Source organism: Phocoena sinus, chromosome 1 (assembly GCF_008692025.1).
Source record: "Phocoena sinus isolate mPhoSin1 chromosome 1, mPhoSin1.pri, whole genome shotgun sequence".
Taxonomy (NCBI): Eukaryota; Metazoa; Chordata; class Mammalia; order Artiodactyla; family Phocoenidae; genus Phocoena; species Phocoena sinus.
In genome coordinates, this window is record NC_045763.1 from 36,684,520 (window position 1) to 36,700,786 (window position 16,267).

Consider the following 16,267-nt stretch of genomic DNA (forward strand, 5'->3'; position numbering starts at 1 on the left):
GTAGCTTTTGGTTCAAGAGAGGAAGGACAGCAAACCACCTACTGAGATCTTTCAAGGCGCGTAAATGTGAACAAAACCAGGAGCTCTCTTCAGTTTCCACAACGTCTCGAAACCCCAAGACTTTCGAGCTCTTTCGCGAAGGCCAGCAGGTCTGTGCTCCAGGAGTGTCCTGGCTCTGGACTCCATTTCCCAGAGTCCCTTAGTGCCCTAATGTATTCAGTGCTCAGAGTGCCTGTATGTGTGTGAGTGTGAATGTGCGTGTGTGTGTGCGCGCGTGTGTGTCTCCGAGTCCCTGGGAGAGTGGAGGCTCATTCACTGATTAGAGCCAGCGCTGAGAGGCAGCACTGCTCCTTCTCTTACACCAACCGAGTCTCTTGATCTGTACATGCAATCCCAGGCAGCTCGCGAACACAAACCCGGGGCCAGCCGCCTACTGCTGCTACTGCTGCTGCTGCTACTGCTGCTGCTGCTGCCGCTGCCGCCGCCGCCGCCGCCGCTGCCTCCGCCGGCTCTGCGCACCCGGGACTTTTCATGCACCACACTCACCGCCTCCTTCCCTCCGTGTCCTGAAAAGTGCGACCTTTCTCCCAAGGAATTTCCACGGCAAGTATGGAGACCAGAAAGGGGTGTGGATGCGTGTGCGTACATAAGAGGGGTGGGTGCGAAGGCAGCCGGCTGGCTCAGGAACCTGGCTAACTTTCCGGGTTCGTTTCCTAGGGATTCGGGCAGCTCCCCGCCCCCCCTCCCGACAGGGGAAGGGGCTGGGATCTGGACTGGCGCGTCTCAGATCTTCGCGACGGTGCCTCCCGGCATCGGTGCCCTGCGCACTCCATGCGCTGCTTCAGTCAAACTTTCCGTCTTGAGTTTTCCTTAATGTGTTTTATTTGGGGGGTGCGAGGGGGAGGGACCACACGCGGGAATTGGACAAGTAGGAAGGGTGAGGGGGCAGGGGCGGCGAGGGAAGGGAGCGGGACTCCTTTTCTCCATCTTTTAATAAGCCACATTCCCACTTTGTTTGGGTCGAACGCCAGAATGCCCTCTTACCCGGCTCCCCAGTGGATCCCGCGGTGATTTCCGGCTGGGCCCGGGCCGGGTGGTACTCAGCGGGGAGCCCGAGGCTGCTGGCGGGATGGGGAAGGGGCGATCCGAATGAGAAAGGACCTCGACCGCCCCCACACAACACACGGCCTGCCCGGTGGGGTACCCGGGGAGAGGCTGGAAACCTGGGGCCTCCGGGGGCTCGGCTTACTTTCCTGGAGGGGGCGGGGGTGAAGGGCGTGGAGGAGGTGGAGGTGGGGGTGGGGGAAGCCCCCGCGGGCAGGAAGGAGGCAGGTGCTGGCCCAGAGGTGGACCGCTCGAAATGCAGCGGGTAAACTCCCCTCTCCGCTCGGCCCGCGGGCCTGGTCTCAGAGCAGCCCGACCCGTGAGAGGTCTCCCGGGATTTTCGGGGCCGGGACTCTCTCTCCCAGCGGTTCCACCGAGAGGGGCGGGAGGACCGCCGTACAGACAGCGGCGCGGGGCTCTTTTTGTAGTTTTATTTTTATCTTAGACCTGCCTTAAACTGAGTAACAATTTCTCTTCTTCCGACTTGAGAACAAAACTTTTCAGCGAGCACGCCGGGCGCTGCAGTCCTGCGGCCACCGCAGCCGCGCTCGTCAGCCCGGGCGGAGCGACCTTCTCCGCCCGGAGCCAGGCCCGTCACCTCGCTCCCGAGCCTCTGGTCTTCCCTCTCCCCAGCCCCGGGATTTTCAGGGCTCCGCCTGGGCGTTTCGCCTTTGTGCTTTGTAAGGGAAAGCCTTTTCTTCCAGGGCACAACAAACTTGGGCGGAGAGCTTCCGTGTGGCCCCTCGGGCGAGGCCGCCCACGGTGGTGAGGCCATCCGAGGGGATGCCCGGTCTGTCCTCCGCTCCAGGAGCCCCTCCAAGAGCTCGAGGTCCGGGTGGACCCCGGCCGGCCCGGCGCGCGGGAGCCCAGAAGTAGCGGGGACTCGGGCTACCCGAAGGCAGGGGGAGAGCTCTCGCTTCCCGATCAGAACGCGCTCTCTCGAGCCCGGCAGCGGCTCCAGCGGAGGGCCAGAGCCCGGGCCCCGAGCCGGGCGCGCGTCGCACCGGGCGGGTGTATGGGGCGGGGGCTCTCGGTATGGGGCTCAGTCCTGCCAGGCCGGGCCGGGCCGGCAGTCTGGGGTCTCTGGCCCGCGCCGCCTCCCGCCCTGGAGCAGCTCAGAGGGAAGACTCGGGCACTCTCTGCCCACGATGCCCACCAGCCACGTCTCGCCCCTCGCCTCCGCACCAGACTCGGCTTGAGGGGCAAAGGGGAAAGAAAGGAAAAATAAAGATAAAAAAAGGGCCGGCCGGGAGGAAGCGGCGAGTCAGGCAGGAGGGAACAGAGCGGTCAGGGGTGCCGGCCTCCTCCTCTGCACGTCTCGGGGGTTCTTCCCGCAGATGGAAAATGAGCCGAGGTGGGAAAGGCAGAAAAAGCGTCGAGGAAAAGCGATGAGGGCGTCTTCCGTGCCGATCCCTACCGGCTCGCGGAAACCCGGCGAAAGTAGCGTCAATTCTCTCGCCGTACTCCGGAGCGAGTGGGGGAAGGCCGAGGACAGGGCGGCGGTGACAGACGGGGCCGGGCGCCGAGCGAGCGAGGACCACACACCTGTTCTGCGAGTCGCGTCGTGTGCGCCGGCCGAGCGGCCGCGGCGCGAGAGGCAGAGCCCTCCCTCCCGCACTCCAGGCCCGCTGTCCGAGAACCGGCAGGGCCCGGCTCCCCCGCGCCGGCCCGCCTGTGCAGGAGCCCCGCAATCCAGGAGCCTGGTGGCTGCCCGCCGAAGCAGTGGCGCGCGGCGACAGGACCCGGGTGACCTGCGGGGCGGGGCTGTGCAGGGGCACGAGGTCCTTGGACTTCGATCGAAGGCAGCCTCCTCCGAGCTCCTGCCCCGCAGGTCATACCCGGCCGCGGACGAGGGCCCGTCGCACTTAGCGGTTCTTGCCTGGCTGGAGCCCCGGTTCCCCAAAGTTACAAACAGATGTTTCGTGCGGAGGTTGTTGGGACCTAAAGTATTGTTTGTGCAAAGGCAGCCGAGAGCTGGAGGGAGAGGTCAGGCCGAGGAGTGGTGGGCTCGGCTCTGCGCTGGCCCTAAGTTTATGCAGGTTTCGCCTTCCCCTCTTCTTCCTCCGTTTTCCCTAAAAGAGTTGGGTTTTCCCGGTTTGAAGACTTAGAGGCTGAACTGTGCACCCGCTCGCTGAGCGGCAGCCCCGCGGCCCCGCACTCTCGGACAGGCCGGGTGGTCTTGGCTTCCCACCCGCTGGCCAAGCCGGGCCTGAGTCGGGGCCCAAACTTGGGACAGATACCAGGCCAAGTGTGAATCGCAGGCGTTGGCCCCAGCCACGGAACCGCGTCAGCCTTCTGCTTCCTGAGCTCGTGCATATGGTGGTAAAATATTTCTGTTAGAGCGGTGTTTCCAAATACCCCCCGGGCATTTGGCGTTCGGGAATTCTCTTCAAGCGGAGAAGTCTGTGAACTTAAAAAAAAAAAAAAAAAAAATCTTCCCTGAGTTCTTCACAACCCTCCACCACCCTGGCCCCATTTCCCACTGTTCTTTGCTTTTTAAGATGCCTGTTAATTTTTTAAAGTTTATTTATGCAAAGGAAAAATATCGTTTAATTTGTTCTATTATTTTAATTCTTGGCTTTTGGAAACGGTTCAGAGACCACAAAAATGTCACCTGTTGTAATAAGCAGAGGGGGGCTGTGTGTGCGTTTTAATTACCAGCAGAGTCGTAGTTTGGTGGGCGTTCAGAGCTCGGGCTCCGGGAAAGAGGCTTTTGCAGCTTTCTTTGTGGCAGTCATTTGCAAGTGGGTTTGGCTCAGGGCAGCAGAAGCAGCCGCAGCTCCTCTTCCTTTTACACCGATCCCCGGCGCGGGTCAGGAAAGACCCTGGACAGGGATGGTCAGAGGCTGGGGTGGGAGATTGCCCGCTCTCTGAGACTTTCTCTCAGGCTTTCGGTTTTTCAATGGGAAAGTGGCTAGTTCGCGCCGGAGAGCGGGGAGCGCTGCGCATCAGCCCAGTTTCAGACATGTTCATGTTCCAAACGCCAGCTTCTTCGTTTCATTTGTCTTGGTTCTGGCATGTTTAACCACGCAATTAGTGATCTCACTAATTATTCAGTTAGCTGGCGTTTTGTAATCACTTTAAACCAGGGTCGGGTGTGTGATTTAGCAAACTGCCACACATACAGCCCTGAACCAAACCCATCACGTCAAGGATTTGAAATTTTAAAAACTCAATATTTGTTGGTCCCTCTGTCCAACCTCACTGCCTGCCAGACAATTTATTTAGTTTCGTGGATTGATCCCTCCTCCTTGTTTAGTTAATTCAACAAAGACTTTTTGCAATCTGTTTGGAGTTTGTCTGATGCCGTGGAAAAGTAGCTGATGATTTATTTGGTTGCTTTTCGATTTCTGTCTTCAGCCCTTCTTTCTCCTCCTTTCAGCGGGGATGTCAGCTGTTATTACTTCCTATTGATCCCTTTGCAAAGTGAGAAGTGAACTAAAATTAATGTCAATTCCACTGCTCAGATCAATAGCTGGAGTTATTTTAATCTGGATTTGCACGAAGTGCTAAATTAAAAAAAATCAGCATAGAGGCAGAAAAGTAACAGTTACTTACTTTCCCTTTGGCCAGTTCTTTACAGTCACCCAAATGCTCCATCAAGCTGATTATCTTACAATCCATATTTTTTTAATTAAGAGGGTCAGTTTTCTTATTTGGGGTTCTGTGTTTAAACCCATGACATTTTGACATTGGGAGTGTATTAACTATAGATTTTCATAATGACTGTGGTCTGCTGAAGCCTCATCTATACAAGTTGTTAATGTGAGGAGGGGGTAAGAAAGAAAAGGGAAAAGAAAAAAAGCACTCCCCCTTCCCCCACAGAGACCAACGCCCACACAGTGGAGAAAAAGAGATGTGGCCTGGGAAAATATTGTTGATTTCTTTTCAATATAATGAAGTTTCAAATGAATAACCAGGTTTGAGTGATTCACTGTGTTCTGTTGGAGTGTCCAGTGCTGTTGCCAGATTACTAATTTATTAAACTCATTTAAGATAATGAGGTGATCCAGGAAGTAAAAATAAAAAGCGAATCCTCTGGGTGATGGTTATTTTGGGGGGGGGAAAACATCCTTCCCCTCACCCCTAGTGTATTATGTTTGCCCTTTTCTCTAGCTTGCCTCATATAGTATTGCTTGTTTGACAAGTAGTTTGTTATTTCTGTTGTGAGGAGCTGCTTAGAACCCCTGGATCAGCCCTGGACCCACTTTCGGAGCATCCGTGTTGTATGACCATTAATCTGACTTGAAAACAGCCAAGAACAGGATTCCCAGACTTGTCAGCCTAACTGGCTGTCCTTGGCAGATCATTCCCTGCACTGCTATAACTTGACAGGAAAGTTATTTAAAATTTGGGAGAGAGAAAAATCCTTTAATGTGAGATACATAATCTGGTAATTTAGCAATGATGTCTATAAGGAAAGATGCCAAATGAGGAAGCAGTCCGATGGTGTGCACTCATCTTCCCAATTTATAACAGTCATTGACATGTCTGCTACAGGATGGGAGAAGGAAATACTCTATGCGCTGCATTAAGCCGGGAGGATTCATGTACTGCTTAACTGAGGTCACTCTGTCTGGGGGAATATCAGAGATACTCCTTTATCTAGGTGGGTTTTTTTTTTTTAAGGGAGGGGGTAAATTTTATTTGAGACGTGACTCTCAATTTAGAGGTTATGATTTGTAGCAGATGGTGCTTTCTGGTTACACTTTAAGTTTCATTAAGTTTTTATTTAGTGTACATCCTTCAAGCTAATAAGTCCTAGTGTTCATCTTCTGTTATCCCGACTTTCATACACAGCCCTTCTCCCACCCCCTACTCAAAATAAATTTTGAAACAGAATCAGTGGCTATGAAAATGTACAACCTAAATTTAAAAGGGAAATTGAAAGAAGTCTTTCTGAACTACAATTTGTTCCAGGGGTCTTTAGCGGACATCAACTCTGACTGGGCCAGTAAGCACAGGAAAGTAAGTCAGAAATTTTGTTAACATTTTGCTCTAAATGGCAATGGCAAATTCAAGGCAGTTTACAAATCTACTTAAGAGTGAGTGCATTAGTAACTAAAATTACCAATCAGTTCTTTGCTGCCCCTGGAAGACAGACGCTTCCAGAGAACATATGCCAAAGGCACCCGTTATGTTTTTAAATATTGCCAGAGACGCCAGGCACTTTATTGATGAAGGTTTTGTTCCTTCTCAGAAAAGAGAAAGCCTATATGATTAGGGAGGGGTGTGGATCAAAAATAATGCTGCTGTTGTTTCTTCACATAGTACTTCTTTCTGGAAACAGTCTTAGATGATACATGAAGATGTGTGTTTATGTATGTGCCAGTGTGTGTGATTTATCCACATGTACGACTTGTACCAACTAACACGTGGAGGTGTTCATGATCTAGATGTGCTTGACTTAGGATTTTTTCAGTCTCAGGGCATTGCTAGAGAAGACGAAGAGGGGATGCGGATGCGGGGGGTCATATGAGTAGAACCTGGTCTCTGTTGGAACACCAGGCCAGCCATGAGCAGTGTATGCAGGTGCAAGCCCTTTAAAATATAGACCCCCACCTAACCTACTGGGTGACTTGGCCTTCCAAAGCTCATTTGCTCAGGGAATATTGTATTTGGAGGTTTTATGATTTTTTTTCCTTTGCTGGGCTCAGGCGCATTTCACCCGGAACGTGTAGGGACCAAAGTCAGCTACGCGTACATCACAGTAAGTTGTCTATTGATTTTCCTGAATGAAAATGGTCTGATGCTGCTGCCCACTGGCTCCTAAAGCCTGTGGTGTCTCTTGCCCGAGCATCTGTAAGCCAGAAGGATGGTGTTTCGATCACTTGGGGTTTCCCTTTTCTTTCCTCCCCCTGACCTTCCTCCCCCCTCTTTCTTTCTCTTTGCTGTTTCCGCAGGTCTTAGAAGGGGATGATTCCCCAGTAATATTCCCTGCCCTGATCCCAGGTGCCACTCCCTCCCAGGGAAGACTGCTTCTTGTGTGACGTCGGCCATAGAAAGAGACTCCGATGGACTTACACCGGGCAGCCTTCAAGATGGAGAACTCATCCTACCTCCCCAACCCACTGGCATCCCCAGCACTGATGGTCCTGGCGTCCACGGCTGAGGCTAGCCGTGATGCTTCCATCCCTTGTCAGCAGCCACGACCCTTCGGTGTACCTGTCTCGGTAGACAAGGACGTGCATATTCCATTCACCAATGGCTCCTACACCTTTGCCTCTATGTACCATCGGCAAGGTGGGGTGCCGGGCACTTTTGCCAATCGTGATTTTCCCCCTTCTTTACTACACCTCCACCCTCAGTTCGCCCCCCCAAATCTAGATTGCACCCCAATCAGTATGCTGAATCATAGTGGAGTGGGGGCCTTCCGTCCCTTTGCTTCCACTGAGGACCGGGAGAGTTATCAGTCAGCCTTTACGCCGGCCAAGCGACTTAAAAACTGCCATGACACAGAGTCTCCCCACTTGCGCTTCTCAGATGCAGATGGCAAGGAATATGACTTTGGGACACAGCTGCCATCTAGCTCCCCCGGTTCACTTAAGGTTGACGACACTGGGAAGAAGATTTTTGCCGTCTCTGGCCTCATTTCGGATCGGGAAGCCTCATCTAGCCCAGAGGATCGGAATGACAGATGTAAGTACTTTGGTGCAGCCCTCCCCTAACCCCAGTAAGCCCTGCCTTACAATAGGATTCAACAGGTCGGTGGCATTTTTCATGCTCCTAGTAATGGGAAGGGCCGACTCCCTCCCATTCAATAGCTGTGGAGTGCTGACATTTACTTGTCTCTTGTCAATGAGCATTGATAGTTCTTGTAGGAAACGTTTTTCTGAAGGTAGCCAGAGGCGCATTGGCCTGCACTGCCCTTCCCTCCAGGGCTTGATTGGCTTATTCTCTGGGGACTCTGGAGTGGAGGGGGTGCTGTATATGGACCGGAGTGAATGTCATTTCATTAGTAAGTGTAGGTTCCTAGGGAATTTGGGGGGCTCAAAGAAACCGTCCATCCCTCCTCTCTTTGCTATCCTCATTATGTTTCTCTGATCTCGGTATTAGTTTTTTAGTTTTTCCATTGTTATCACATCCAGCAGACTCCACGTGACTGTATTTTTCACAACTCTCAGCCCTACTCCAAATCAGGCTATTTTTCAGAGAAGGACAAAGGTGTCGTCAATCACCATAAAGCATTTCAAACAGCTGTGTTTTCCTTGCAATCACAAGGCTAGAAAGTCGACTTCTCTTGGGATTTAACAGGTTTTCTGGGTGCTTATCCAGGGGCTCCCTTTTAGGAGTAGACACAGCTGGCCTGTGTGGCTGCTCCATATTTTATGCTCACAACTATTATTAATTTCTGCTTAGGGAACAGCTCTGTCATGTTCTCCAAGTGCCTTGCTGGGCTCTGGCTACACTCACTAATAGTTGGGGCTAAACCTTTACTTGGAACTTGTAGAGTAGGAGTTTTGAACCCTGCCATCTTCCCCTCTAATATAATCAAAAAATAATTGTGTTTCGAAGCTTTGGGACTATGGGTAGACCCCACAGAGCAGTTTTCTTCAAGCCTGGTGAGAATTTATGAACTGAGGGTGTTTTCCCACCCGATCCTTTGTTCTAAGATTTGCTTCATTTTATTTTCTTAAGAAAACTACATCTGAGGTTTGCTTTCCCCTCTTCTCTGTTTTTTGTGCTCCCGTCCTCTCTATAACCACCACCACGAATGTCATTTTTTTCTCTTCTCTTTATGATGCCAAGGAGAGTAATAGAGACGTTGCAGCTCTCTCCCCTGTCGGCACTGCTTCCTCAGGCTGTCTCCTTGAATTAGGCACTGTGTTAACTTTCCTGCACTAAAAGGCATCTGCCTGAACCCAGCGTACCTTTTCAATAAAAGTCATCATAAAATCAACCTGCCTTGTAAATCCATCGCTCTTTGGTTTTGAAATATGTTGCGAGTGTGTCTTTTATGTCAGCGTCTGTAAGCCCAAGACCTCTCCACTTAAGGGAGAAGGCTGCTATCTGACAGCACAACTGCCCATGTTCTCTCTTTTGCTTTAGCTCCTATTCCACCTTTCCCTTTCTGTACAGCTGATGTGTGAGTATGTGTGTGTGTGTGTGTGCGCGCGCTGACCCTGCTTTAGGAATATACTTGCTGAACACGGATTGGTGTTGTATCGGTCTGTTTTAGTTTAGTGTAGTTTAGTTTTCATTGGTCGAAGTGCAAGTGATAAAGGCGAGCTCTAACCTGACCTCTGGCCCAAACTGTCCTGGGTTCGGGTGTGACAGATTCTGCTCCTTTTTTCTCCAAACACAAGTTGAATATGAAATCCTCTTAAAACGAACATGCCACAGAGTAACACCTGGAGGTCAAGATTCCTTTCTTCTCTCCTAACAAATCCAGCTTGTCTCCATTTTTCCATTTTTTAGCCCAAACCTGTCTCAGACCCCCAGAGCAGGAGGAAGCTTGTTAGTCAGGTCAGCACTCATAGATGTGGATATCCATTCCCCTCTGAGTGTCAAAGCCATAACTCTTCCGTTTGCCTGGTTTGCATTGTGTAGGGGTGCCATCCCCCATGGAGATGGATCCCTCACACAGGAATACGCCTGGGTGGAGAAAAATTAAATGAGTCTGTCTCCCAAAGTGAAATGGAATTCTGACCTTGAAATTAATGAGATTCTGATCAGAAGGGTGGGGAAACTTCTTTACTTCAAACTGTAGTGTTGTATAAATTGGAGCCCTTTCCCCTTTTATTTGTTTAAAATATCCTTTCTTTAATGAGTATTTTGTGTTCTCCTTTTTCTCTTACACAGACATTAGACCTGTAGGCGTGTCTGTGAGTGTAGACTGTCCACACATTATTATCTAGAGTTGCATTTGTGACTGATCTTAAATGAGAAATAAAGGTACAAAGTGAATAGGAGACTGTTACCCTGTGATAACCCTGGATTTGTGCTTCTTTCTCCTTTCCTTCCCTTGGGTGGGATAGCAGCCTTCACAGGGTTGTACTGGGGAGCATTTGTGCTTTTGATTTTGAGTATTTGGAAGGCTGGGGAAACATTTTTCTGTAAGGAAGAGGCACCACGACAAAGTCTGCTGCAGCTTTCTTGGCTCCTGTCATATGCCGACGTGTGTCGGAATATTTATGGTCTGTTTTATGTAAATACATATTTAAGGGCCGTTAGAAGGCCTGATTATTCCCACTAGATGCCTTTCAGGTCCTCCCTACAGAACCATTTAGAAATAAGTAATATTTCTCAGATAATCGAGTGACAGTATACAAGACTGCTTCCAAGGGGAGAGCTTGAGGGGCAGATGGGGCAGTGAGGAGGTGGGGAGGCAAGAAGAGAGAGGATAGAAAGTGTTCAAAAGAGCAAAGTGATAGGATACAGTGGCTTTTGCCCAGATTGCCAGAAATTAACCGTGTATATTTTATGTTTTGTAATACTTAAAATTTAGAGTTAATCTTTGATATGGTTGACTGATTTTTCAGTTCTCTTCATATAAATAAAATGTTTTTCATAAAATTAAAAAAAGTTTTAATTAAATACAACAGTAAAACTCCTAAATAAGCATGTAGCTTTAGGGGTTTGCTGGGGGGTGGGATGAGTGTGGGTGTGTGTGTCCCTTACTTAGAGTAGAAGTTTTATGACTGAGTTTTAAGTCAATGAAAAATATCAGTTTTACAGTGGAAACACTGGCAGTTTTTACTCTCGCAGCCTCCCCCTGCTCACACACTGCATCCATATGCAGGTATGTCCACATCTGAGAGCGCTTGAAAGAGGGGCCTGCAGACATGGTGTAATGCACACGTGTTCTTTCCTTAAATCTGGGTACTGATAGGCAGGATTTCTTTTGTGATTAAATATGCATATTTGTAGAAAGAAATGTAGCTATTTGGGTAAAGTATTGTCTCTCCTAGTAGATGATTCCAGTTTGCTTGCCTGTTCATCTACCTGGCATCACAGGTGATTCCTGAGGTAGGTGTTGGGCTCTATGGAAAAAAGAAGCCTTTACTCAACAGGACTGACTTATGTGCCCTGGAAAAAGGGAGAAGTATTTTGTGAGAAGCCATTCGTGGAGGATGCATGATTCCCCAGGAAGGGGACTGAGGTAACTCCCGTTTATTGTCATGCCCTGAACCCGTCTCCAAGTCTCCTTGTCCAGGGAAATGAGGTGAAAATTTATGGACCAATTATGAATAGTCCACGTGTGTCTTACATATGAAGTGTCTACAGATATGTTTCCCAGGGCTTTTAAAATAAACATTTCCTCATTAAGGAAACTTTACAACAAAAGGGAAAATAGGTATTCTCTGTTGCCTTGTGCTAGAATCTATACATTTATTACCCCCTTAGCACTCTGGCTCTTATCATGTGCATTTCCTGATTGTTCTCTGTAGACCTCTCCTGTGCCCAATCCCTGTCTGGGTGATACAGCAATTGGAGTTGGCTAGGATGCATGCTCGCCCTGAGGGCTGAGAGGAATCAGAACTGCCCTTGGGAAGTGATGATGGGCCCTGCCTTCTGGCTCACCTCAGAGATGGGCACTGGACACTGACCCCAAGTGGCCCTCTTTCTTCGCCCTTCCCTGTGGTCAGGCAGATTCACAGGTAGGCAGGGAACCCTGTGACTCACAGCAGTTCCCAGATGTTCTGCTTTGCTCTCATCTTTGATATATTCGAAGTCATTCACATTTGAAAAGCCCTGAGTAGGAGAGATGGTATTTTGACTCTGAGATGTGTCTTTACAATGGCACGTATCCTTGAAGACCCTATGTCCTAGGAATCAAATCAGCTGAGCCCACATAGGCCCAGGGCAGCCTGGAATGAGCAGGGCTGGCCACAACATGGGGGTGGTGTTAGGGGGGCTACTTCCCAAGGGCTCTGGGACTACCCAGGACTACGTCTGGGTAGGGACCTTGATCTGGGCTTTTAGGAGAATTGCTCTTGCTGGGAAGAATGTTTGCGGCGGCTCTCAGGTCACCAGGCTCAACTTCTGGATTGTAACTGGAGCAGATGACCACTCTGAAAGGGTGCAGAAATCATCAGAAAGATGGGTCAGATGGTGCCCTCTGTACTGATTGCCCAGACCTAGCCCGGTTGTCGGCTCAGCTGCTCCCGGGGTTCTCGCGGAGTCCCTTTTCCCTCCCCATCTGGGGTGGGTGGGGGAGGAGGGGGCGAGAACTCCTGTGATGTGTGTGGTTGTTTCTGGTTGTTCACTCCCAACACAGTCATGGAGACTCCTTTTCATGCTGCTGGGTTTAATTGTCTTGTTGGGATAAAGAAATGTTTGCACAGCTAAAGTGGGGCCGGGCTGGACGGGAGAAGTCCCTGATGGCTGCAGAGCCATCTGGCCTGGCTTGGCTTGGCTCGGCGCGCCGCTGGCCCGCCCGGAGGCTGGGCTCGCTCCCGCTCCCGCTCTTCCCCTGCCTTCGCTCCACGCCGCGCCGCTCTGGTCGGCGGCTGCCTCCTCGCACGGCCGGAATGCCTAATCACCATGGTGAGAAAACGGACACCGCAGCCGTCCTCCCTCCTTGCCTCGCGCCCTCCCTCCCATCAATTGTCATGCAGAAGTGATCCGGGCTGCCGTTTCCTCGCGGCCGCCAGCCAGCCCCTCGCGGCTCCCGGCAGAAGGGTGGCTAGTAATTGATCGTTTGGGGGAGGGGGCGCGGAGAGGCGCGAGGCCGGCGAGGGGGGAGGAAGGACCACAGCGTGGGCCCCGTTGGCTCACTTGAAAAGGACCCCCAGCCTCCGCCACGGAGATGGCGTTCAAGTGGTTTCAGAAATGTTGGTGACCTCGCCGTCGCTCGGCCGGACTCGGAGGCTGCGGGAGAACGCCGGGCGCTACCCCGGGGCCGGGCGAGCACCGCGCCGCCGCCGCCGCCGCCGCCGCCGCCCGCGGCCGGGACCCGAGGGCTGCCTGGTCCCCCACCCGCGCCCCGCCCTCCACGCCCAGCGCCCCCAGGTCGCACTGAGAACCGAGCCCTGGGCCGGTTTCCTGTACGTCGTACGAGCCGCATAGAGATGGGGTCGGGGTGAGGGGGTGGGAGGGGTTGTGGCCGAGGACGGGGCGCGCCCACGCGGAGGTCGGGGCGATCGGGGGACCCGGCGGGAGGTGCAGATGGGCGGGTAGCGGAGTGAAGAGGCTAGGGGACACTGAGCGGGGAGGGGGCTTGGGGGGCGAGGCTGTGGGTAGGCGGGAGTGGGAGGAGGGAGCGCGGAGGGCTCCGGGGCGCGGCGAGCCGGGGGCATGGACGTGTGCACGCGCGCATCTGGATCTGGCGTCGCCACCGGCATCCGAGGACTTTGAGGTTTCTCACGTAGGTTCGAAGTGTTTTCCCCGTCCGTCTTGCTTTTCAAGTCCGGGGAATGTTTCCCAAGTCCCGGGGTTCGTGAATCGGCAGGATGGCTGGTATTCGGGCGAGGCGAGTCGCGGTCACCTCTGACCGTCTGAGGCTCGCAGCCAGCACAGCGGGGCTCGTTAATGTCCGGGCAATTTCTGGAACTCTTCCCACGGGAAGTTTTCCGGGGCTGCCTTCCGGTCAGTGGCCCCAGGTTGATTATTTGGTGGCCCTTTTTTGTTTGAAAACAAAAAACACACATTGTATCCAAATAACAAAAGTTGCTTTCCCTCCCCACCCCTTTTCCTCATTAGGCAGGGAAGAGGAAACTAAAAAATAGAATTATATTTTTATATTGATTTTTCTTATTTTTAACCCTTATTAACTACACCCATCTGGTTAATAAATGTTGGCACACTTTGAAATAGAGCCTTTGCAAATACTCGGGATTTGGAGTGACAATACACTTAATAGAGTTATATTTTTATGATGGATTTTCATATTTTTAACTCTTTTTAACCACATCCCTCTGGTCAAAAAATATCAGAACACATGTTGGAATGTACTCTTTATAAATACTTGAGATTCGGAGTGATGTTACATTTTATTGTAAAACCCACACGATTTTACACCAAAATAACAATAATTTTTGCATTTAAATATTCCCTTCACACAGTTCGGCAACATTTCCCAGTGCCATTTTACCCCTCCTAAAGAGAGATGAGCTGCAGGCCTAAGGATGACGTACTGCTACATAGCAGCTAAAATGCCTTAAATTTTTTTTAAAATGCCATTTAAGTTGTGGCATTTGTGGTTGAAAAGAGTGTGTTTTTATCCTTTGGAACCTCAAAGTGTGTGCTACAGAGTGGAAATTTCTAAATACCTCTTTGAGGCAAGGAGGAGAATTTTCTGCAAAAGAACTTTCACCTACTTAGTCACTCCGTTGTGCCTTTTCCAGGAAGAGATCCCGAGTTGGGGCTATGGGTTTAGGCCTGGAGGGAATGAGAGGCTGTAGTATGAATCAGTGAACCTGGTAGATGCTAAGCAAATAGAAGTAATTCATGCCCTTCCAGCCTTACCCAATGGATCAGGCTTTTCTATTATCTCAATCACATTTTAGTTTCAGTGTTAAAAAAATTTTAGCATTAAATCAGTACCAATCACAGCAAAGTGTTCAATAAGTGTTAGTTGAGTATTGAATAAATTGATGGTAGTGATTATAATCTAACTTTTACTTTAAGTTTTCATCAATTTGCCACTCTTCAGCCTTGCACTGGATAGTATCCATAAAACTGTGCTATCGGAAAGGTGTAGTGGTTTGAGGAAAGAAAGGAATAATTTATATACCTTGAGTTTTGATGAGGAGGTAGGGAGGGAGTTTTTTAAGAGATGTGCAATTACCTTTCTCAAGTACAGATTTATTGTGTTATTTTGGTTAAAAAACTTTCGTAACTTAAAAAATAATTTAAAATTTGCTTTTCTCTCCTAACTCTCTAGAAACCTAAGACTGGAGTCTATCCCCTACCCAAATGTTTTCCCACAGCATTACATCACCTATCATGGAGTCTACAAAAATAGATCTTTGGGTGTGTATTTTAGGAAAAAAGATTTCTACCTAGATCCTGGTTGCAGCTGGAACCAGACAAGTGATGTGGGAGTTTTGTAGATACATACAAGCATCTGGCAATTCAGACATTTGACTGGCAATTTTCTCTGTGGAATGTGTTCTGAGTGAAGATGACCTAGAGGAAACGAAAGTTGTGTTTCTGGGGGGAGACATGGTGCTGCATCCAGTACATTCTGTTCAGCAGACACGGAGCTTTAGGAAAGTCTAGAGCTGCATGGGTGAAGAAGGAACCTCTTGGTACAGTCTCATGAGAAATCAAGCCCGGTAAGCTTTAGTGTGACTCACCAGATGAGGGTTGTCTTTTTCCACTGAAATTCATTTGCAGGCTGAGACTTATGGCTTTGCATCCATCTTAGAGCAGCAGACAGTCAGAAAGCTGTAGGGAGGGGGCAAGGGCCAGCCCTGGAGAGACCTTTGCTTTATTTTCAGGTATATGATTTCCATTTAGGTGCTAGCTGATCCTATATTGCTCTCACCTGACCTTGCTTTTCAGAGTTTGATGCACACTGAGTCAGAATGGCCTAGCATAATAAATACCTGTTAGAGGGATAAATATTGTATTTGCCCCTTTGAGCCTCAACCTGAAGGTGTTTCACGTCAAAGGTGGGGAGGCAATATAACATAGTGGCTATGAGTTCAGCCTCTGGAGTAAAATCATGATCCTTTAGCTTATTTGCTCTGTGACCTTGGGCAAATTGCTTAACCTCTCTGGGCCCCTGTACTCTCATCTGTAAAGTGGGAATTACACAACCTAAAAGGGTTGTTGTGAAGGGCTGAATGAGATTAAGCTCACTGATAATGCTTAGAACAGTTCCTCACACATACTAAGTGTGCAATACATAATGACTATTATTATTTTCAAGGACAATCTGGTGGTATAATCTTCCTTGTTAGAAGCACTGATGTAGACAAACACAGGGTCATTACTGACTAGCATGTATGTAGGATCCTTTCATGCACTCATGCCTTATGGCGATGTGGAAGAGGGAGGGAGAAAGGCTCAGAGCCCTTTTCTGTGATAGCAGCTGCTTCACCTCCCTGCATTATTATCCATCCACCAGGATTAGCCCTGGTGGCCCTCTGACCTCTCTCTTCCTTCATTTTGTTAAGAAGCAAGGTAATATTATAGTTAAAGAAACTGAGTCTCTGAGTCAGGAAGGGACTTGACTAGGATTAGATATCTAGGCAGCAGCCCAGGTTAGAGA

General features: G+C 49.9%; 1 protein-coding gene across 3 annotated transcripts in view; it reads left to right on the forward strand.

The window, feature by feature from the left end:
- Window positions 1-227: 227 nt before the first annotated feature.
- RNF220 (ring finger protein 220) overlaps window positions 228-16,267 on the forward strand; it is a 224,128-nt gene continuing 208,088 nt past the window's right edge. Inside the window, exons 1-2 of one of the 3 annotated variants that reach the window (XM_032603511.1) lie at window positions 228-603; window positions 7,008-7,743. In XM_032603511.1, the coding sequence (XP_032459402.1) occupies window positions 7,119-7,743 (625 nt within the window). In that variant the 5' untranslated portion in view covers window positions 228-603; window positions 7,008-7,118. Of the gene's footprint in view, window positions 604-7,007; window positions 7,744-16,267 lie in introns of those variants that run through there. The other 2 variants (XM_032603501.1, XR_004345500.1) reach the window with 2 other exon arrangements.